Raw genomic sequence first — 23,826 nt, 5'->3', positions numbered from 1 at the left:
AATAAAATGCACTCCCTATTTAGAACTTGCTTTCTAGCTCTCAAATCCCAGTCTGTCTAGGGCAGGGATTCTCAAACTTCCTTTAAGCAGCAGAACCCTTTCTTTAAATGAAGCAGATGTTACTCATGGACAATGTAAAATGTAACAGGAGAACTGCTGCTGAAATGAGGTTGAGAGCCTCAGCGCTGCTGCCAGCCCACTTCTAGGCCTTTCTCTGCAGCCTGAAGCAGCTCCTGAGGCGCTTCCCCTTCAGACCCTGGAAAAGTCTGAAAACCACTGGTCTAGGAAATCTGTACCATCCTGCTGCTTTCTGGAAATAATCCTAAGGTGCAATATGTTTGTTACACAGTGACTGGAAGGACGTGTGCAACTGGGTGTTCCTGGTAAGACCAGTTTCAGGAAAAAATTAAAATTATGAAGCTCATATAACAAACTCCTCCTCCCCTTTCCCTTAGAAGAGGTCAACCAAATCTAACTATATTTGCAGTAAATCCTCTGCCCTATAGAAATGCTAAAAAATGGGAGGGGGGGGGACCCTCAGAGACTTGCACCCAATACAACTAGCTCCCAGACAAAACATCTCCTAAAAGACAAGTTGTTTTTAATCCTCAATTGTTCCTATCTTCTAATGGGAAAACAGGCTGAAAAAGAAATCTGAGAAAAGGAGCTGAACTTACTGAAATAGCTATACAAAATTTCACACGGGAGCCAGAGTCAGAACAACAAGAGCTAAGAGAGGTCACAGGCTTGGGGGTACATGTTTCAAATGCTGGTGCTAACTTGCCATAGGACCAAAAGTAAGTTGCAAAATAGTTACATGGCTTAAACTTTCCCAATTTTAAAATAACATGCTTCTCTAGCCATCTCTTTGGAATCTAAGGACCCTTAACATGATAATCATACAATTCTAGAGCTAGAGGTCATCTGAGGTCAGAGCTCAGGTTGAAAGGCACCGGAGAGAGAAGCACTGTCCTATTTCCAAAGATCATGAGCAACAGAGGCTACACAAAAAGATTTAAACTGCCAAAAGAAAAAAAAAAAAATCTAAATTCATCGAGCCCAGATGAATTTTGGCCTCTAGGGAGCACTGGGAGTAGGTGGGAAGAGTTTGGGGTGGTCACAATTACTTGAGGGTGCTACTGTCACTTAGAGGGCAAGGTCAGAAAAGTCAGACTTCCTGCAATGTGTGGGACAGTCCCACACAATGAAGAATTATCCCACTTAAAATACCAAGACACTGACTTTGCTCAATACAAGGTTTCCAGCAAACACATACCACGGAGAGGTATGGCTCTCTAATTTGTCTTTAACTCCCAAAGTTAGTGATGTCGATGTATTTTTTTGGTGTGTGTGTGTGTGTGTGTGTGTAAAAACCATCCTGCGTTCTCTGGCCTAAGTTCTCTCTAGATTTAGAGTCTACAGAGGAGATATACCTCCTTACAAATATCTTCCTTATAAAATAAACTCTGAAAACAGCTATCAAGTCTCTCCTTACTTGGTCTTCCCCTTCCCAGTAAAGGACGTCCGATAAGTACCTTATCTTTTTAATTCAAGAAGGTTACCATAGGGACTTCCCCGGTGGTCCAGTGGTAAAGAATCTGCCTTCCAATGCAGGGGACACGGCTCGATCCCAGGTCGGGGAACTAAGATCTCACATGTCGCGGGGCAACTAAGCCCACGAGACACAACTACTGAGCTCGCACGCCTTAACGAGAGAGCCTGGGTGCCACAAACTACAGTGCCCACGGCCTCTGGAGCCCACGTGCCACGGCCAGAGAGAGAAAACCCGCACGCCACAACTACAGAGAAGCCCGCAAGCCTCAACAAAGAGCCCACGTGCTGCATGGAAAAGATCTCGCATTCCGCAACAAAGATCCCGCATGCCGCAACTAAGACCCAACACAGCCAAAAAAAACCACAAAATAAATAAAATAAATAAATAAATAAATAAAATATTTTTTTAAATGGTTACCATAGTAATTATTTCTATAAGAGACAGCCACTCGTGGTAATAAGCTCCCATTGCCATAGAGAGAAATTCCCAATGGGCTCAAAGTTAAGCTTCCAGCTGAGAATAGGACACAGGGCAAGAGATGTTTTTGTTTTTCTGGGGGAGAGGGGTGCCAAGGGGGGATGGAGGGGTGGGGATGAGGGTTATTTAAAAAAGAAAAGCAGGGGGCTTCCCTGGTTTCCCTGGTGGCGCAGTGGTTGAGAATCTGCCTGCCAATGCAGGGAACGCAGGTTTGAGCCCTGGTCTGGGAAGATCCCACATGCCGCGGAGCAACTAGGCTCGTGAGCCACAACTACTGAGCCTGCACATGTGGAGCCTGTGGTCCGCAACAAGAGAGGCCGCGACGGTGAGAGGCCCGCGCACTGCAATGACGAGTGGCCCCCGCTTGCCGCAACTAGAGAAAGCCCTCGCACAGAAACGAAGACCCAACACAGCCATAAATGAATGAATAAATAAATAAATAAGTAAACAAATAAACAAATAAATAAGAGTTAACTGTCCTGGAAAGATATCTACATCCCCATGTTCATTGCAATCTTATTTAAAAAAAAAAGAAAGAAAGAAAAGAAAAGCAGAAGAGCTGTGGATAAGATAAGCCAAAACGGATTTATTAATCTTATTGCCCCTTTGACCAAATTGTGAAATCCCAGAGCAGAGAATTTTAACCAGGGGCGAACAGGGTAGAGGTAGGGGGAAGCGGTTTACAGTTTGAAATCTTCCTAAATTATATGCAAAATGCTGAATGTAAGGACTATTTGAAGAGAGAATTTCTACTTTATATCACTTTCAAAGAGGTACAGGGCCCCAAAAAGGTTAAAAATCACTGCTGCAGTGACTTGTCTGCTTTCCCAACGAAAAAATAAATGGTACAGAACAGAAATTCAATGCCGTGAATTTTAGAAACAAAATGTCAGACCAAGTTGTTTACACTCAACTACCAATACAAAAATAACAACTGTTTGCTAAAGCAAACTTAAGGCAATTTCATATAAACAATGAAGAAAATCAAGTAAGAAATCTTGAGAAATGGCTCATGGTTCCTGAAAACATATTTAAGGACCAGATGATAGACTGGGGATCCAGACATTCAGTAGAAGCTGGCTCCAAACCTCAAGGGAAGAAAAAGTGGGCCCAGCCAGTGGCTTCAAGTGGTCCAACAAGCTTTTCAAGCACTGAGCCCTGCTGCTTTTCTCTTTGGAGTTCTGGATTCTTAGGCTTTGCAGTGTCTGAAAATTTGGCCAAGAAAGGATAAAAATATTCCTAAAGCTTTTTCCATAGATTTATATGAGAGAACCACTCTAGGGATAGAGAATTCCACAATGTTTACAAAATTCTGGTGAGTCTAAACATTATGCAAGAATAGATGGAGGGACTTCCCTGGTGGCACAATGGTTAAGGCTCCACACTCCCAATGCAGGGGGCCTGGGTTCGATCCCTGGTCAGGGAACTAGATCCCACATGCATGCCGCAACTAAGAGCCCACATGCTACAACTAAGAAGCTCACGTGCCACAACTAAGGAGCCCGCCTGCCACAACTAAGACCCAGCACAACCAAATAAATAAATAAATATTTTAAAAAAGAAAGAAAGAAAGAACAGATGGAGAACCCTTCACTCGAACAAGCCACCATCCACTGCTTGGCTGAATTAGATCCTTCTCAAAAAAACTTGTTCCTGGGAAGTATGCTTAAGGCAAAGATCTTACTTTTCAGCCTACGTTAAGGGCCTGGTTCCAACCATCTTGCTCCTCTCTAATAGATCAGCATAGACATCACCTGGAACATGTTAAAAATGCAGAATCTCTGGTCCCACCCCAGACCTACTGACTCAGAATCTGCATTTTAACCAGATACCCAGGTGATTCCTGTGCACATCAAAGTTGGGAAGCACTGTGATTCCCATCACAGAAATACAGACCAATGAGTTACAGTGAATTTTAAAAGCATAATTGCAGAGGCTGAGACACTGGGCCAAGGATTCTGACTAGAAGTGTTGTAGCTGTAGAGGTGGTCAACATCTCAACAAGGTAACTTTTCTTTTTCCTTTTCTTTTCTTATACCTAAGGATAAAGAAAAAAGTATCCAAGATTCACTTACCCATTGATAGATGTTCTAGACATAAACAGGCTAAAAACAGATGACACAAAAGAGTGATATAATTGGATAAATAGCCAGCCCGATTTCTCAATGCTGTTGTTTAAGAAGATCTGTGTTCCTTGATCAAGGTAACTCTGAACAAAGACAGCCTGGAGTGATTCGCATAATTTCTCTCTGTTGCACGCATACCACTAAAAAGAAAGAAGAAAAAAAATGAAAACATACAACTGAAGCATCATCTAAGAAGTCCAAAAACAAAAAATAGAAGACTAAATTAAATCTAAGATTTCCAAATGTTATCATCTCATGGCACTTTAAGAATAATCATCATCTCTTATATGACCTATAAGGTATAAAGTATTTCCTCATACATAATTTCTGGTTTAATTCTCATTACCTTCAGGGTACGTAGAGAGAGTGGGGGAAGGGTGAAGAGGCTTCTGAGTCATGCAGCTCAGTAAGTGACAGAGCCAGGCCACGGTCCAAGTGCTCTGACTCCTGGCCCAAAACTTCTGTCACTATACCCCCCTGTACCCCAAGATTAGGAAAACTCTGTTGGCCTCTCCTTCACTGAGATTCAACATAATGCAATAACTACCAACATTAACCTTGTTTTTAGGTAAGAAAACAGTCACTCAATGCAATGATTTAACTCGAAACCACGAGACAAATCAAGTAAGCAGAGTAAGCAGCAGAATTTAACATTCCAGTGACCAGATGAAGCTGCCCTTCTTCTTGTGGGCTAAATAGGGACCTTTAGAAATACTGACGTGTGCTTTACCAGGTCATATAACATTCTAAGAGACAGGAGCCAAGTATGCTTGAGAAAGATTAAGAAGTTACTTAAGGTCACATGCAACCAATGAGAAGACAAAGTAATGACATGCTAAGAACCAGATTTCTAGGAACAGGCTCTAACCAGAACACACTTTTAGAACAAAATTCAAGAACCTCAACTGTGGATGAAATGTAATCTTCCGTAATAAATGTGTCCCATTTTCATTAGGGTTAGTATACCAGAGAAGGGGGTAAGCAGCCTGCAGGGCGCAGCAGCTTTAGAGTGAGCCCATCATCAAGTCCTGGCTCAGCCATTCCTGTGTACGAGCTCACACAAGTCACTTAATCTCTGAGCCTCTGTAAATTCATCTGTAGACTAGAGATGTCACTGGTTTCTATCTATCCTGGTAGGTTATTTAGAGGATTAAGCAAGTTAATTCAGGCCAATCCTCAATATAGGACCAGACACATGAGACTACTGTAATAATAATAGCAATGAGATAAAGTCCTCTGACATGGCCTGATAAATAAAAGTAAGTCCATTAAGTACCATGATGAAACTGCAGAGTAGACCAGTTACTATTAATCTGTTATCCACTAAGAAACAATCAATTTCTCCCAATGAATAGCCAAAAGTAACCTGCTTCCCCCTGACAAATATGACCATTCATCAGCAGTAGGTGTCCCGTAACTGCTTGCACAATTGATGGACCAATTCTACAGTCATCCTAAGCTTGCTAAATATTGAATGAAATCTTGGGTAATATTCCCGACACTAACATTGAAAGGAACCAGTTATAAACCAATACAAAGAAGCAGACAGGCACATTAAGATTTCAAAGATAACTAATCTTTTTACAAACTCTGTGCCCTGACTTGATAAACCAAATCTTTCGAATTGTTGACTGATGTGTGTTAATTTACCATTAAACACTTTTACCAAAACTGCTTCAGCTTGATACTATTTTTATTTTTCCCACTCTACATGACAAGCTATGAAGCTTCTTACCTTCACTGCCTACACTTTTTTCCTTGGTCTGAAAATGTTCATGCTTAATCATTAACTAATTCTTAATACTCATTGTGCCTGAAGTTATGCCCCAGTGCAGGTCATAAACCATTTTTTATTATATGCCTGACCTCCTGGTTCATATTCTGAACTCTGTAATACTGAGGCCATTCTAACTTTTATTTTCTCTTAATTCTCTGAAATGACTAATCAAGACGAAAGCCATCACCTTGGTAATAGGCAATCAGGTACATTCTATTAACGTGAACAAGAAGTCATTCAAGCGGAACAGAGGAGCTAAGAATTCTTCGGCATCCACTTGTAAACGGACAAGCAGAACAATAACAGACTCTGACTTCCAGAACTAGGCAAGAACTGGCACCATTAACTGCAAATAATGCTTTCAAGTGCCCCAAAACACTCAAGTTTTTAACAGCATTTCTCTCAGTTCATCAACACTAACACATTAACACATGTGGTTGAACCTTTACTGCCATACAAATCTTTCAGAAAAGAAAATGCTTACTGAAAAGAATGTGCTACAGAATAAAAAGGACTAATGCCCTTCTCTTTAAAGATGAAGGTTGAATTCCACGTTCCTCCTGACCATTTGTATGATACTAATGTCAACTCCATAGCAGCATTATTCATAACTACCAAAAAAGTGGAAACAACCCCAATGTCCATCAACTGATGAATGGATAAACAACATGTGATTGATCCATACAACAGAATATTACTTCAGCCATAAAAAGGAATGAGGTACTGATTCATGAGACAACATGAACTATGAATATTATGCTAAGTGAAATAAGCCAGTCACCAAAGGCCACAAATTACATGACATGAATTGTCCAGAATAGGCAGGTCCAGAGACAGGAAGTAGAAAGTAGATCACGGTTAGTTACCAAGGGTCTGGGGAGAGGAGGCAATGGAGAGTGTCTGCTAATGAATATGGGGTTTCTTTATCGAGGGATGAAAATGTTCTAAAATTAGAGAGTGGGGATGGTTGTACACCTTTGTGAATATACTAATAACCACTGAATTGTACACTTTAAAAAGATGAATTTTATGGTCATGAATTATATCTGGACAAAGCTGTTATTAAAAAAAAAAAAAATACACACACATCTAAATGTAGGTGGCATTTTGATCTTCCAGAAACTAAAAATGGTTTGAAAACTTAAGCGGTCAAGCATATCTCTTTAAAAATGCAAATTTTAAATGCAAATCTAATCATGTCAACACCCTGCTTCAGAGAAGTCTTAAGATAATATCCAAAATACTTAATATGGCTTCCAAGGCCCTACAGGATTTGTCCATTCTGTGTCCACAGCCTCGTCTCACGACACTCCCTACCGATCCATAACACCCAGCCACTCACTATGTCACAACACTGTACCAGTCTTTCTTGTTCTGGAAGGCTCCTTTCCCAAGGCTGTTTCGCATGGTATTTGCTGTCTCCTACATTTCCCACCACCCCAACTGACCTAAGCCTAAATATTTCTTCAAGTAAGTTTCCCTTGAACTTCCAGACTAGGATGGATCCCCTGTTCTAATACTCTCTCATATCTCCCAAGTCTCCTCAGTAACACTTATAACCACTGAACTGAACACCTGTATATAATTGTATGTTCAGTGTCTATCTTCCCAGGTAGACAGAAAGCTCCATAAAAGGTCAAGGGCAATGACTGACTTCAGTGACTGGCACAGATACAGATGAACAATAAATGTTCATCTGTTTAACGATCATTGTTAAAAATCACAGGCAGTCCAACAGATAAAATTTAGAGTTTCTAGTAAAATCCTGGAGAGAACACAAGGATAACCATGGAGACAGGTGTCACTGGGTTTCATCAATTTCTAAAACTTCAAGGTTTTTGCAAGGCCTTGCTGAAACCCAATTCTGCAAATAGTGGTTAAGCTACCCACCCACCACAAAACTGCATTAGCAGAGCAAGCCATGAAGGAACACACTGAGTGCCTACCTTGTACCAGGCACCTGGCAAAGCACTTCACCTTTCATTTCCCACCTTATAGCTCCTGAATAAATAGGAAGCCTGAGGTTTCTGAGCACTCCCAGCTGATTCAAGCTCCTGTTCTAGGTGCATGTGGTTTTTTTATGAGTTTCTTTCAAAGAAGCTTCTCTTTGCTTCAGTCTACCCAGTGTATCTGTCTGAGAAAGCAGAACTATTCTGCCCAGTTAGACTGACTAAATGTGTCTAAAGATAATCTGATCTGGATAGCAACTAAATTACACCAGGCCAGGGTTTCTCAACCTCAGCACTACTGACATTTGGAGCTGGACAATCCTTGTTATGGGGGCTGCCTTGTGCACTGTAGCATGTTTGCAGCATCCTTAGCCAGTACCCATCAAATGCCAGTAGCACCCTCCAGTCATGACAACCCAAAATGTCCCAGACATTGCCAAGTGTCCCTGAAGGTACAAAATCACCACTGCTTAAGAACCCCTAAATGGGCTTACCCAGAAAATCTCATTAGCATTTCCTAACCACCCCAGCTCAAAAGTGGTCTAGGGAAAATTAAAGACGGACTCACTGGCCTCCAGGAACTTACATTCCAAAGGAGGGAAAAAATCAGAAACCCAGAGAAACAAGTAATGTCATCGTGATCTTGGCCAGGACCTTCAGGCCTTAAATACGTAGTCACCTTGCCCTTAAGATGTTGACAGAAAGTCAGTGCAGGAGCCCATGCAACCATGTGGCAGTCCCCCTGGAGTTACCTCTCTCCCGACAACCCAGCTTAAATGAAAAGCTGTAATGAGCTCTCACTAAGCGGCCTGTCTGTAGGCTTCTGCACATGTTCAAGCAGGTGAGTTCTTTGAATGTGTGCTCCTCAAAGACTACAGAGACAAATGTGCACAGGCAAGAACAAAGTATCATGCCCGTTAAAGGTTCACATTGGAAGGACTGTGTGCCAGCCCTACTGTAGGGCTGTACTCCTCAGCTGGAGAACACAGCGTCTGAAAAAGCATCTTATGAGCTAGCATCTTCCTTTAAAGTTTGCTTGAATTTTGTTCAATGGAAATAAATAAGGAAATCTTTGAAATAACAAAGTCTAATCAAGCCAGAGTTATGCCATGCAGTCATCTGCTGATGCCAAGTGTGAAATAGGATGTGATAAATAAACATAACGTCTTCTAAAAGAGGTTACAGTAAATAGCAATGTCCTCCCTACTAGCAACAAGACTGTAGAGATACTAATAATTAGCCAAACAAGAAATAGCCAAATCAGGTAGACATGACAAAGTACCAGCTAATCAACATAATGAAGTATTAAGTCATGTCTTAAAGATTTCATTAAGGTCATGGAAATCTCCTCATCTTTATATAACCTTGTTTGATGAATCATTCCTTTAAAGTAGAAACGCAACTTTCCTATAAAATTATATTTGCTTATCAGACTGAGGGATACAGTTAAAAGTTTTTCTGAAATTATTTTTTTGAGTTCCTCAACTAGTCAAACACGTGGTATATGATATAATAGTCTTTTCTTCCAAAATACAAAGGACTTGAGCACATTAGTAAAATTAGAAAGTTATTTTAAAAAACCAACTTCCTGATTTTAATAAAAAATAAATATTTGGTCTTTATCGCCAGTTCCCAGCACAGAGCTCCTAGAAACCTTAGAGAAACTCAGGAGTGATAAAACACCTTTTGTATGCTCATGAGATGACCAGGAGGGCAGGGTGGAACTTTCAGCCCCACCACTAACATCCAGGGAGGGGAGAGAAGCTAGAGATGGAGTTCAATCACCAAAGGCCAAAGATTTCATCAGTCATGCCTTGGTAATGAAACCTCCATAAAACTCCTAAAAGACAGGGTTCTGGGTGCTTCCAGGTGGCTGAACACATTGATCTGCTGGGACGGTGGCTCACCTGGACGAGGCGCTGAGGCTCTGTGCCACCCTCTCCACCCCTAACCCCTTGCCCTATGCATCTGTTCCACTTGGCTGTTCCTGAGTTGTATCCTCTATAATAAACCTTAAGCAGAAGTAAAGTGTTTTCCTAAGCCCTGTGAGTCATTCCAGCAAGTTATCTAACCTGATGGGGGTTGTGGAAACCACAGAGTTTATAAACAAGTCGGACAGAAGCATGGGTAGACTGTGGACCCTCAACTTGTAGCTGGCATGTGAAGTGAGGGCAGTCTTGCAGGAGGGAGCCCTTAAGTCTCTGGGCTGTTAACTCCGGGTAGTGTCAAACAGGAGTGAATTGTAGAACACCTAGTTAGTGTCAGAGAATTGGCTGGTGTCACAAGAAAGACACCACATGTAAGATTTTTTTTTTTCAATGTTAAACTTGACCTAAGCATGCACAAACTGGATGAAAGCCGTAACTTCATGCACCTGTCCCATCTTTATCTAACTCACAAACTGCAAGAACAACTTGTGTTTTTGCACACAGCTACATAATTTCAATGTCTACACAGACGTCCACTAGAATGGGGACAGTCTGCCATTAAGAGGGCAATCTACTTTCACAGCCCCTCAGACAACAAGGATTCCTAGGAGAGACACCATGAAACAGTGGGAAAAGCCTGGGCCTTGAAACCAGACAGAGCGGGGTTTCAAAATCCAACTCTGCCATCTATTAACTGTGCTCTTGGGCAAGTTTCATTGCTCAGCCTCAATCTTCTGTCTGTAAAATGGGGATGTACCACATCCAAGAGTTGTTATGAGGATTAGAGAGGACAATATATTTAAAGTACCTGACACTTAATAGAAGCACAATAACTTGATTTTTTCCCTTCCTGTCCAAGGTCCACAAAAACCAGTCAGAGAACTGAAGTTCAAGGGAATGCCCAAAAACCACACTGTAGGTCTGGGCACCCAGCCATTCTCAAAAGAAATGAGTAACCAAAGACCTGAGATATTCAGTACCACTAAAAACAACCAGAAAGGCTCCACTGACGGGGTCCAGCAGAATCTTTTCTACTACAGCAGGTGGCAAGACCAAGCCTGACGACATTGACCTTGACAGCTAAGGATTCAAAAATCACATTCTAAGTCCTACAATGCAATCACATCAGTCCAGACATTTAATCATTGACACCTTGTGTATAAGTACAGCTTAGGAGTAGATATTCAAATCATTCATTCTTTTTCTACAAATGATACAAACCTAAACCAACAACCTCTTTATGCGAGATTTCAAAGTGCAGAGTAACAAGGCACCTTCACGTCCATGGAGGGAAACAACTTATACAGATTAGATTAAATTGCTTCAGCTCTGATTTAATGAATAAATTACTGGCAATCTTTATTTCAAATACTCACTCACTGTTTGTATTTTACAATCCTAAGATTTTAACAACGCTTCAGAGGGTCTAAAAAACTCTTTTACTGGAAGTACCAGGGTCCCCTAGGGCACCTTCAGAGGGGAACATAAAGGCCTCTGGTATATCCAGAAGAACAGAGCATCCCCGTGTTCTGTAAAACTGAAGCAAACACTTGTTTAGGGTTTCAACACAGGTTATAAGGAAGGAAAGAAACCCTTTTCAAAATCTCTTTGGTATTCGGCTGCAAAGGCCTCCAGACTTTCAAAGGCAGTTCAGAGGAGGACACGAATCTATCCATCAGTGGCTGTCTGGCCAGCTGACTGACCCCTCTGAGCACTGATAACTCATGCCTGACTTGGGTCCACCTCCATAAGGTAACTGGGGAGTGAGGGGCAGCAGACAGAATCTGTCCTTTAGCATAGCCTTTGATCTTTGGCTGTGATGTCCAAGTATTTTTTCATTTGGAAAAAAATCCAAATCATTTCAATTCTATCTTAAATCCACCACAGCTTATGGCAAAGCACAGTTCAAGTTTATATAAGAAGGTGAAAAAATAAAATGTCAGATATACACATATTTGCAATTTTAAGTTACACCTTCTTAACTCCAGATAATGTTATCTGTGCTTTTTAAAAAACCTTGCAGTATGTCACCTGCAGAAATAGTCCTGGCCTGGTTCCAGGGAGTTTGATGAAAATTCTTTTTTCACTCCATCAATTGAGAAGCTGCTGAATAACTGTTAGTATCAAGAACCTAGTTAGTGGGGCCTAAGAGTCCTTTAAGAGTTTCAATAGCTCTTTAATAGTCGCATTAACTTTAAGTACTAGGTGCCATGCCTCAAAAAGACTAGATCCAAAGTTTTTGTTGTTGTCATCTTCTTTGTAAGTTCCGGGTCAGCCAATATTGAAAAGTCACATATCTAGTTTCTCACTGTCTGCCTCAATTTCTTCCCAGTAAGTCAAACTACCCACCTTGCAATCTGTGATTAAGAATGTGCTGCTTAAAAAAAAAAAAAAAAAAAAAAAGAATGTGCTGCTGATTAAGGAAGCTGGAAATTTTCTCTGGAGGAAACTCTTTTTTCTGTAAAGGGCCAGAGAGTAAATATTCTAGGCTTGCAGGGCATAAAGTAGCAACCGTGCAACTGCGCCATTGTATCTGGAAGCTCTCACACATGATAGGTAAACAAATTTGGTGGCTCTGTTCTAACACAACTTTATTTGTGGATACTGAAATTTGAATTTCATGTAAGAAGACTTTCACATATTACAAAAGATTATATATTTTTTGCAACCATTTGAAAGTATAAAACTACTCTTACTTCACAGTCTGTACAAAAAAAGTCAGTGAGCCCAATTTGGCATGCAAGCCATATCCATCCCTTCTCTGAGAGAAGCCCTCCCTTGCTTCTCGATTTCCCAGAGTGACACATAAATCCCAGTTTCGAAGCTAGCACACCAAACCGAGTTATTAAAATGGTGCTGCGACTATAGTTTTAGAGCTGCTTTAGCTCAAAGGAGCCTTGCCTCTCAAGGCTATAGTAACTAAATAGCTATTTTTAAAGAACAAACATTGCCCAAGGTCTCTCTTAAACACAGAATCTACCACCATAACTTCTTAATCAAAATAACCATAAGGAAAACTTGTGCTAAGTATGGTTCAATCAAATCCATAACCCCACTTTCATGCAACTGCAAAAGAACCAGATGTGGCTGGCTATGGAAGCCACATACCCAAATGAACACCAGAAGACCCAGTATGAACTATTAATTTGAAGGGTGGAAAAGCGTTTAGGGTTAAGTTACTTCACAAGCAACTAAGTTTATAAGGCAAACCCAGGATCCTGGAATATAAAGCAGATAACAAATCATCAACTCAGCCACGTTGCAGAGAGAACAGTCTCCTATTTCACTGTGGTTTTTATACATGTTTCTTTTGTTCATTTTAACCTTTATTCATGGACAATATTTTCATAATGTGAATGTATCAACTCAAAATAATGTCTGGATTGATTGTTCTAAGGAAAAGAGCCAATCTCTCCCTGCCCACCTAATATTCAGAAACCACCAGATTAGTCTTCACTTCAGAGAAATTAGCTGCCAAGCTGTCAGGTGCAACTGATTAGAACACACACATGTACACATGTACACACATACTTTAGTATCTCAGAAGCCTAATGAAGTAAATGAGGTATTACTTTTCCTTAGAACCTGGCAGATTCAACTTGACAAAGGTACACAATTGGAAGACATTCAGAGATATCTTGTTAGGGCATATTCTGAGGCTATGTCTACAGCTATAATTCTACCTAGGCCCCAATAAAAATCAAGTTACTTAGACAGTTTTTCAGTTTTATAATATGTCTATTTCTTTTATGAGCACTGAAAACATCAAGTGTACTGCAGTAGAGGTAATCACAAGTGTTGTAATAAACACCTACAGCCAAGAGACTCTACCATAATTCCATGTCAATGGAAATAAGTCTCCTTTTTATCCTACCCAGAAACTTATTTCTACCAACTGTTAAAAATGACATTTCTATTCATTGTTTTACACCATTATCCATGTTCCTTACGGATATATGACATTTTGGTAACTACATTATCACTACAGTACAACTCTAAAAATGACTGATCAATCGGTAGCAAACAATGTGGTTTTACAAGTTAAGATCACCTACTAACTTTATGTGCACTCCTAACAATATCATAGGAGTGATTACCTAACAAAGTACAACAGCTGTGGGATTATAAATTTAAAAATTTTTATGGAAATTTATGATTTCCTTTAAAAATAGAAAAAGGCCACTATAAATATTTTTTAAATAAAAACTAAATACTACTTCTCTGAATGAATAGCTTTATCTCCTTAGATAATTCTTTAGTTTCATTAGAACACATGAAATCAACTTCAGTGTAAACTCTGAACACCTGGCATAACAAGAAAAATAACATAGGAAAATGAGAACACTATGAAAATTATGAGACACAAGATGGGGAGTAATTAGCTACTGCTCTCTGGGAAGGCAAAATGTACTATAAATGCTAGCTATTATAAACGAACACTCTGGCAGAGTTCAAAAGCCTCCTTGCAATGAATGTCACGTTAACCGCCAACTACATTATGGTCAAATATGAAATATCTCACTCTTAATTCTACAAATGCACATATTTAAGTGGCACAAAACTAAGCTAATGAAAAGACTACCCAACGTGCCACACCGCCATCGTTCACAGTGCACAACTACAACTTTTTAAAGAATTCACTCCTGCCCAGTTCTAATAACCCTTCCAGTAGAAGCTTGCATCATCTTTCTTATTATCACATCTCTGCGGTCAGATACCAAAATCAAAGTTTAAAGGCGATCTCTCTTTAGTAGCAGGGGAAGGTTCGATAGGATGAGAGTGACGACCTGTCAAACACATTTTTAAGTGCTTAGGGAAAATGTCACCGGAACGAGCCCAGAGAGTTAAATGGCTCACGAAGCACGGTTAAATTTCTTTATGACCTTTTGTACGTTCAGAAATTCAACCACGCAAAAAGAGGCACCGGCTTTTCGGTGTGATTCTCGGAGCTGATGAAGGTTGTCCGGGGTAATGGGTTTGGTCCGGTCATCTAGCTCTCAGGCCCCGGTGTCAGATGGGTCTCCGTCGCCACGCGCCGACCCTAAAGTTCCTCCGTCCCGCCACCGGGAGCGGACGCCGAGGTGGCCGAGCGCCTGCAACCACCGCCGGGGACCCAGGAACAATGCGGGGCTCCGGGCCGCCCACGCCGGGGCCGGGGAGGGATAGGGGAGGCCGTCCTCCGCCCGCGCCGCGGAACAAAAGGAGTCGCCGGGCCAGGACCGAGCGCCCGGCCGGGAAGACGGGGGGAAACTTTGCGAGGGGCCGGGGCGGCGGGGCGAGGCCCGGGGGGGGCCTCTCGCCGCGACGCCCCGCACAATAGCCAGGCTGAGCGCGGGAAGGTCGGCCGCCACGGCCCCGCCCCGCCGGGCCCGGGTTCGGCCCAGTACCTGGTGGTTCTCCTTCCTGCCGCCCGCGGCGGCCGCCGCCGGCCCGCCGGGGCCACTCGTCATGTTCACGTACAGGGAGCGGGTGAGCGGGCTCCGCAGGGTCCACATCCTCCGCGCCAGCCACACGGACGCCAGGCTCAGACACAGCCAGCCCGCGAGCAGTCTCATCGGGGGCCGCGGCCACTCGCTCGGATCACCGCCGGCGCCGGGGCAAGGAGGAGGACGCGCCACCGCCTCCAGCCGCCGCCGCCGCCGCCGCCGCCCAGGATCGAGCCATCGCGCCCAACTCGCCCATCCAGCCCCTTCAGGGCCGAGGCGGGGGGTGGGGAGGAGCGGGCGGCGCGCAGCCTTCCCGCCTCCCCCTTCCTCTCCGCCCCCGGAACGCCGCCGCCGCCGGCTCCAGTTTCCACCCGGAGCACATACGCACGGCTGCGGCGCGTTCTCTCCGAAGCGCGCTCCCTCCTCCCAATGAGCGGGCCGGCCAGGAGGTGGGACAAAGGGAGCGCGCATTCGCGTGGCGCGCGTCCCCGCCTCCTGTTTGGTCGCGGCTCCTTATAATGGCGGAAACGATTTTAAGACTTTTGGGCCAGTGGAGATAATTTCCAAGGCGGTACCTGAAGCTTCCCCGTCCCTCCAAGGTAGTGTCCGCGGTTCTTCTGGTCTTTCCTCGCCTTAGTCTTTGCCTCTGGGCCCTTCATTCACCCTCCCGGAGTGCGTTTCACCAGGTTGTGCAGATTGACCCGGGGGTGACCCTCATCCCTTTTGTACTTTCGGACACTTGGGCCAAGTCCTTGCCAGAGATGGAGACTGCCATTTCTTAACTGTTACTTGCTGAGCTGCGTGGCTTCCTATTTACATTTAGAGCCGACCAGCCAGACCCCCACCCCAAGGACCTCCACCCTGCTTCACAGGAGCTGCAAAGCGGACAGGAATCTAGGGGGAAAAAGTTACCACCAACCCCTCCCCACCTCCCCTCCCAGTTCCCCAAGCCTGGCAGGTTGCTGGCTCCCTGTTTCTAAGAGGCATCGGTGAAAGCTCTGCCTTTGTTGGAAGTTGCTGCAGCTGGGGCACCTGCAAGTAATGTTTTGGTGTGTTGATGACCCTGTCCAAGAATGAGACCCCAAATTAGAGTCCCTGGCTGCTTGTTTCCTTGAACTAACAAACGGAAGTTGGACCCAGCACTCTTAAAGCCAACTAAGGTTTGGGAGCAGTATTTACCCAAATGTTTCTTTGATCATTTATAGAACGGGAAGACCTAGCAGCGTTTCAAAACTGAAAGGTTACACTGTGTTCCTGTGTCTGAAGTTCTTCCTGCTGCCACCAAAGCTACAACTAAGGAGTAACATGTTTCATGGGTCCTCTAGCTTCACACCTTCCTAGGCTTGTTTAGAAAATGCTTTTAACTTCACTAGAAATAATGTAATACATTGTATTTTAGTTCAAAACAAAAGAAACCTTTCCGTTAACTCCATTAGTGCACTTCAGAGACTTATTTAATAGTGTCGTGGTGATCCACTGCTGAGGAACAAAACCGTTGCTTATCCACAAACATTTTTATTAGCTTCTAAGACTCTCAGCTTGGCACCTTTCGCTAACAGGGGCATCTTGTTGCCTAATGTAACACAGGCTATAACAAACAAACAAACAAACAAACAAAAAGGCAGGGAGGGGAAAGGGGAAGGGTACTTTGTGTTCTCTTTCCAGTATATTCCCTGACTGCTTCCTGCCAAACCCCAAAGAGCCTGCACCTTACTAAATCTAGTTCAAACCTCTAGTGGTCCTGACCCAAATCATCAAAAAGGAACTATAGTAACAAGCTCAGATAATTCAGTTTGTTTGCCATGTCACCTCTCTCCACTGTCTCTTGGGATCAGTGTCACAGATAAAGCAGCTCTGTGCCAAAGAAAGCCTTCATCTTTTTAGAGGGGGTGAGTGGGGTGGGGGAGTGTAAAAGCAGCATGAACATATAAAATTACATATTTCATTTCTGCAAACAAAGGAGACCAAAAGATAAGCCTGGCAACTATAGAGTAAGCCTGATGAGCTGAGAAGAAGCAACTAGGTGGCTGCTGTCGTCTAAAGGATTTGGGGTCAGTTGAGCACCAAGAAGCCTAGCATCTCAAAGGAGCAGATTTTCACTTTAGACCTGAGCAGGCAGCCTGGAAAAATAAATCACTCACGCATTTAAAATACTCTATAATCATCACAAAATATTCAAGTACATGTTATTTACTCTTAGCAAGCACAGGAAGAAACCAAAGCACAGCGTGAACAAATGATGTGCCTAAAGGTAGCAGAACAAATTCAATAGCAGACCTTTTCATAGAACCCGGTATCCCAGCTTGTCGTCCTTTGATCCATCTAAGAAGCCTTGCTGTCTCTCTCTTCTCAGAGAGCCTCCTGAATTACAAATGAGGAGGAAGGAAAACAGCAAGAGTAAATATACTAAGCAGAAGTTCAGATTGCCCTTGGGGACTGCCCCCTTCCTTCATCTACTAGAATGTCACTACTGTATATTAAAACCTCAGTTATCCATCACGGAGAGGGGAAGAGGCACAGATAACACAAAAAGCCAAACAGCAGCCAGTATTCTTTCTTTTTTTTTTTTTTTTTTGAAATTCAAATGACTTTTATTTAAATTGAAAACAATACTTAAAACTGCATTTAGAGTCAAAACCCTTTTGTTTATAAAAATTATAACGAGTATTCCTAGGTAAGGCAAAGTTATTACTAGGTTAACAAGACCAGATTTGACTTTGGACTTTACTCTTTGAACAAACTGTAGAGAATAGAGAAAAAAAAAAGTTATTTACAGAAAACAATATCTACATATGTACTCAGAGGTACAAAGACAAAAGAGGCTTAAGTATGTGCTGGCATCTCAGAAGCAGTTCTCAAAGAGCTTAGTTTTATTTCCTTGAATTTTAAGAATGTCTAAGATCCTTCTTCATCCTCGATCTTGGGAGCCAAATAGTACTTTAAATGTCCCATATCAGCAATTTTATACTCTACGACAAGGGGTACATCTGCAGACATACTGAGTGTTACTGTAGGAGAGAGTGGAGTGGCTTTTGTAAAGAAGTTCAGGTACCTCAGTGCAAAAGTTAGCTGAACTGGTTCATTCATCTCTATGGTAACGGCCTCCTCTTCTTTATCAACATTACTCGTTTGTGACAACTTAATATTTCCATTTCCAAGTTCTCCACTTGCAGAAAATTTCACTCCATCTTTTGCACAGGAAATTACAACAGCATCTCCAATATGACTGAGATCTCGGCATATACGTGCAAATTCACCAGAAGGCATCTTTACTACACAGCTGTACTCTTGTTCTGGAATTCCAAGTTGTTCAACATCTAAATCCATTAACTTCATTTCATAGTCTGAAACCTTTTCTTGATTTGGAGCTTCAAATACTAGTGCCAAGGTGTCCGCGTTATCTTCAGCCCTTAGTGTAATGATGTCTTCATTGCCAGCACATTTCAGTATTTTGGACATGCTGGTGAGGTTCACGCCCATGGCCAAGTTGCGGTCGCAGCGGTACGTGTCGAAGCCCTCGGAGCGCAGGGTGAGCTGCACCAAGGAGACATGGGACGAGTCCATGCTCTGCAGGTTCACGCCGCTCGAGCTGATGTCCCAGCAGGCCTCGTTGATGAGGTCCTTAAGCGCCTCAAGCACCTTCTTCAAGATGGAGCCCTGGACCAGGCGCGCCTCGAACATGGTGGCGGAGTCGCAACGACACGGCTGCTGGCGGAAGGAAGGAGGAAGGTGTAGCCGGCTTAGGCTTCAGAAGATGAGAGCGAGCTGGAAAACTGACTCACGAATGCTTGACACGGAGGAAACCAGCCCAGTATTCTTTCTAATGTGGCTTTGAAATGCAGTGATATTCAAAAGCTGGGCTCTGCTCAGTGCCCTCCTGACCAAGGCTCAGGTGTGTAGCTTGGGTCACAGCTCTGTGCACAGGCCCAAAATCTTGACTGGATGGATCACTTTCCTATCTAGAACTCTAGGCAGGGCACTTTTTGTTGTAATTGTTCTTATCAGCTACAAATTATGACACTGTCGTGTTCTCTTTTCAATTACAAGGAGAACCTATGGGGAGAGAGAGCTGGATCTGTAGAGGACACAGAATGTGCCATCACTGTTGATCATTGTCATCTCTTTGAAGAGGTAATGGACTAAAAAGAACTCATATAATCACATATTTTCACAGACTTAGATTCTTTTTATGCTTCTTAATATTTTGTAGAGTGTCAGAGAAAGGTGCAAGTTTTCACCAATGTAGTCAATAGATGTTCCTTGTGGTTATTAAGCAATGAGCACCTCTAAAAAATAAAATTAGTAAATATATTCAACAATTATTTTTAATTAGTAAATGTAAGGGATTTTTATCTGAACTTGGTTGATATAATCTCAGGCATGTGCAATGACATCACTATGGTCTCTGATAAAGTCTAAGCTAAGGTGAAACTGCAAACAGGTTTTAAAAAAAAATGGCAGCATAAAGTAGCAGAATTGAACCAAGAGTCTGAAGACCTGGTTAGCAAATACAAATAACACAATGTACTCTACTGGAAATCTCCTAATGCTACTCATTAGCATAGTGGTTTATCCTCTGAGCTCTGAAAGAGACCCCCCTGGGTTTGAAGCCTGGCTCTACATTTCTTTTTTTTTTTTTTTTTTTAGAATAATTAGGTAAATCCCAATAACTTACTTTTATTTTATTTATTTATTTATTTATTTATTTTTAACATCTTTATTGGAGTATAATTGCTTTACAATGGTGTGTTAGTTTCTGCTTTATAACAAAGTGAATCAGTTATACATATACATATGTTCCCATATCTCTTCCCTCTTGCATCTCCCTCCCTCCCACCCTCCCTATCCCACCCCTCTAGGTGGTCACAAAGCACCGAGCTGATCTCCCTGTGCTATGCGGTTGCTTCCCACTAGCTATCTATTTTACGTTTGGTAGTGTATATATGTCCATGCCACTCTCTCACTTTGTCACAGCTTACCCTTCCCCCTCCCCGTGTCCTCAAGTCCATTCCCTAGTAGGTCTGTGTCTTTATTCCTGTCTTGCCCCTAGGTTCTTCATGACCTTTTTTTTTTTTTTTTTTTTTTTTTTTTGAGGCAAACAACTTGACCTCTCTAGGTCTTGGTCTCCTCATCTGTAAAACGGAGGTAATAATAATGGTTACGTATCACATCATGCGGATGTGGTGAGGATTAAATTGTGTATTCTAAATATAGAGGGCTTAGCATAGTGCCTCAACACATAGTAAGTTCTCAAAAAATGTTAATTTGCTCTTGCTTTCATGATAACTTGGATAACTCAACCTCTTCTGAACCTCCCTTCTCTCATCTATAAACTGTGGGCCACGATTCTGAGTTGCTTAGTTCACAGTATGTCTGTGAGAATCAGATGATCTGAAAGCTTCATAAACTGTAAAAACTCAACCAAGATTATCATAACAATGCTCATTCCTAATGCGACTGGTCTCTGCAAAGCTAACCTCCATAAAACATTCCCTTAGAGCCCACGATTATAGCTCCTCTTCATAATGTGTCTGTCTATTCCCACACCCCTTCCTGAGACTTTGAACTAGGAAGTGAGAATGAAAGTGGCTAAAAGGAACATGAAACACAAAACTATTTACATAACATTCAAACCTAGAATCACAAAATCAAGCAGCAAACTCAAGTTTATGTACCTGTCAGAGATGCCTGTCTTCTTAGTAGGAAAACCTTTCCCTCTCTGATGTATGAAACTCTTCCTGGCTGGCTCATTTGCATACCTCTGGGCCAGCCACAGCATTTCACCCGCTTAGAACCTTCTGAAACCCACAGCTTCCCTCCAATGGCAATCTCATACCTGTTTCAATTTATGTCAGGAATAATATTGGAAAGACAAAGAACTACCACTTTCACGTAGGCAATAAAGATTTATTGAGTACATGCAAGACACCAGGCACTGGACTAAATGGAGAGGAAAACACAATGACTTACACAATGACTTACCCTGATAGAGCTTACTGTTTAGTAGGGAGGCAGACCTGTCCAAGTAATCACAAGATGAATAGTTAATTACAGTTTGCTGAGTGCTAGAAAAGAAGTGTACATTGTTAGGAGAACTTACAGCAGAGACCTGACCTCAGTGGGGGGTGGGGGCAGGGGGAGGGGTTCAGGAAAAGCTGTCCTGAGGAAGTGTTGCTTTGTGGGCCTCATTTTGACACCTCCTTCCTAAGCTTGAGAGCTTCCAAGTTGCCCAAGTTCCTCTGGACTACAGGTGCACCCAGTAATTATGGGAGAAAATATGGGGTACCCCTGAGAGCCTTCTGGGCTGTGAAGAATCACAGTGGGCCACCTATGTACTTATGTTGTCCATGTACGCAACTGCTTCTAGGATCTCTAAAAAAATTTGCACATATAATATTTTGATCCACTTAAAGGAATATATGGTTTTTTAATGTATATTTCTATACGTATATTCTATATTTCAAGGTCTTCCTAGTAGCAGGTCTGAGTCAGAGCTCTGATAAAAGAGAAAGCTGTTGTTTTCATTCACTTTCTAGGGCATTTTCAAAGGTCCAAGATCTTCTTTCATCTTGTTTTAAGTATATTTTCAAAACATCCCTATCCTTGGCCTCTTCATTGCTGTCTCCTGCATGTATGTGGGTTTGGTCCTGTGAATGCCTGCTTCCTCTCCACCCCAGCTCACCATGTAACTTCATGGCACTGTGTTTTCATATACTTATTTTGAAACTATAAAGCCTTCTTATTTTGTGACTCTACAACTTTCAAACGTATGGTTTATATGAAGTACATGAAAAAAATTGCATGGTGCGATGAGAAAGCTTTTAACACTTAAAATCTAAATATTTTATGGTAGACAAAGCATGTATGTGTGTACATAAACATAAGTATCTTAAATAGTTTGTATAACATACCACAGAACCACATCTCTGCTGGCATGAGAGAAGACCACTATTTTATCTTTGCACAACCACAAACTGGTCTGAAAATGAGGAAGAATACTTTTATGAAAGAGAATACTTGAGCAATCAATCAACCTGAAAATCAGACAGAATTAACTCCCTTCTCTGCTGAAAACTGTGATCGATTTTTTAATAGCCACAACTAATGTGAGTTTGTTTTGCAACTTAGCCTGGGATCTTCCTTAAACTTACTGTGTGCATGAATCATTAAATCCAGGAGAAATGCATTTGGTTATTAGAAAACCAAAACCTTAGATTGTGAGAACCCTGCAGTTGTTCCATACAGTTTCCTAAAATTGACAAAGTAAATACTGAAATCAGCTGTTAAGCCCTTTTACAATAGAAGCTTTATTTCCAAGTTCATTAGATTTCTATGCTCAAGTCTTTCCAAAAAAGTTTTAGATGTGATGGGGCAGGCATCAGAGGCCAGAAGCCTTTCCTCCACCACAGAGACTTTTGTTCTTAGCCAACAGAACTCAGATCCCACCTTCCCCTCATGCCTCCCACTCCAGCCCTGGGGGCGTGGGTCAGGGAAGCCAGCTTTGCTCAGGAACCTCACTAAAGTGAAGTTTGGTATTTGTGAATGTAAAACAGGCTGTTTTCCCTCCAGGAATGGTCCATTTTATAACCAGAACTATAAATGATATTGGAGCCAAATTTGATGCTTTTCAGATATCTTACAATTTAAACAAATTGTCTTAGGTTAGTTATATGCACTTTTTTTGCTTTCATAAGGAGACATATTTACAGATCATTTGCACCACATCTACAGTGCTCATCATGATTATTCAATAGAATAAGTCTCAGGAAAATAAATCTGAGTTACTCCTGTAGGGTTTGATAGTACAATGTATTCATTTTTAGAATCTTCAATCCCCTGTTTGATTCATGGACTGGAATTTCTCCACTGTTGTCTATAAATAGCAGCCCATGTCTATAAATACATGGGCGTATTTTCATCTTGACACATGGTAACACATCATATTTGAGGATATCTAACATTTGTTAGCTCTTCTATCCAGTTTGGAACTTATGTCTGGACACAAGCATCAGGAATAAATTATATTTTTGACATATATGTTTAAGGATGTTTCAAGAAAAAAACTTTGTCAGGTTTTTTTGACATGGTAAGTGGTACATGGAGTCAATCATAAAATTGCCTTCAAAAAAATTCTGGAACTAGGGAAATAAAATTGCTGAGAAGCACACTTTTTGAAGCATGCACATAATGGATTAGAGCAAGAGATGAAAAGTCATCTTTAAAATAAGGCAGGTCCCCAAGCCAAGACTTGACTACAAATTGGCTGAAGGAAGGTAATAACATATTTTAGAATTAACAGCTCGTTGTGAGTGGAGGGTGGGGAGGATTGGGTCAGCCTTAGGAAATGGAAAGGCAGACTGATTTCACAGTGGATCTCCACCACGAGCCCAGGAGACCAAAGCCTGGTCCATTTTGCTCAATGCAGCAGGAGCCCCTCTGTGTGGATGGAGAGGGGTGCATCCATTTTATCAACTGCCATGACATCATCCATTAACGTTATCCTGAATTGCCATGTCCCTCATTCTATGCCCACCATATCCCTTATATAGGATAAGGGATAGGGGGAACACAACCATTCATCCCCTGGA

At 42.1% G+C, this 23,826-nt stretch overlaps 2 protein-coding genes across 3 annotated transcripts in view; both read right to left on the bottom strand.

Moving 5' to 3' along the window:
• The window catches only part of METTL9 (methyltransferase 9, His-X-His N1(pi)-histidine), a 50,880-nt gene extending 35,171 nt beyond the window's left edge, over nt 1-15,709 (bottom strand). The window contains exons 1-2 of one of the 2 annotated variants that reach the window (XM_059898371.1): nt 15,200-15,709; nt 4,108-4,298 (exon numbers count right to left, since the gene is read on the bottom strand). In XM_059898371.1, the coding sequence (XP_059754354.1) occupies nt 4,108-4,298; nt 15,200-15,709 (701 nt within the window). The remainder of the gene's footprint in view (nt 1-4,107; nt 4,299-15,199) is intronic. The other variant, XM_059898372.1, reaches the window with a different exon arrangement.
• A 2,131-nt stretch (nt 15,710-17,840) lies between these two features.
• Nucleotides 17,841-19,059, bottom strand: LOC132349721 (proliferating cell nuclear antigen). The gene has a single exon (XM_059898375.1). The coding sequence runs from the start codon at nt 18,917-18,919 to the stop codon at nt 18,134-18,136; it is 786 nt and encodes a 261-aa protein (XP_059754358.1). The 5' UTR covers nt 18,920-19,059; the 3' UTR covers nt 17,841-18,133.
• Between the last annotated feature and the right edge of the window lie 4,767 nt (nt 19,060-23,826).

Source organism: Balaenoptera ricei, chromosome 15, assembly GCF_028023285.1.
Source record: "Balaenoptera ricei isolate mBalRic1 chromosome 15, mBalRic1.hap2, whole genome shotgun sequence".
Classification (NCBI taxonomy): Eukaryota; Metazoa; Chordata; class Mammalia; order Artiodactyla; family Balaenopteridae; genus Balaenoptera; species Balaenoptera ricei.
The sequence above is the reverse complement of the archived record's forward strand: the minus strand, read 5'-3'. Positions and strand labels throughout refer to the sequence as shown.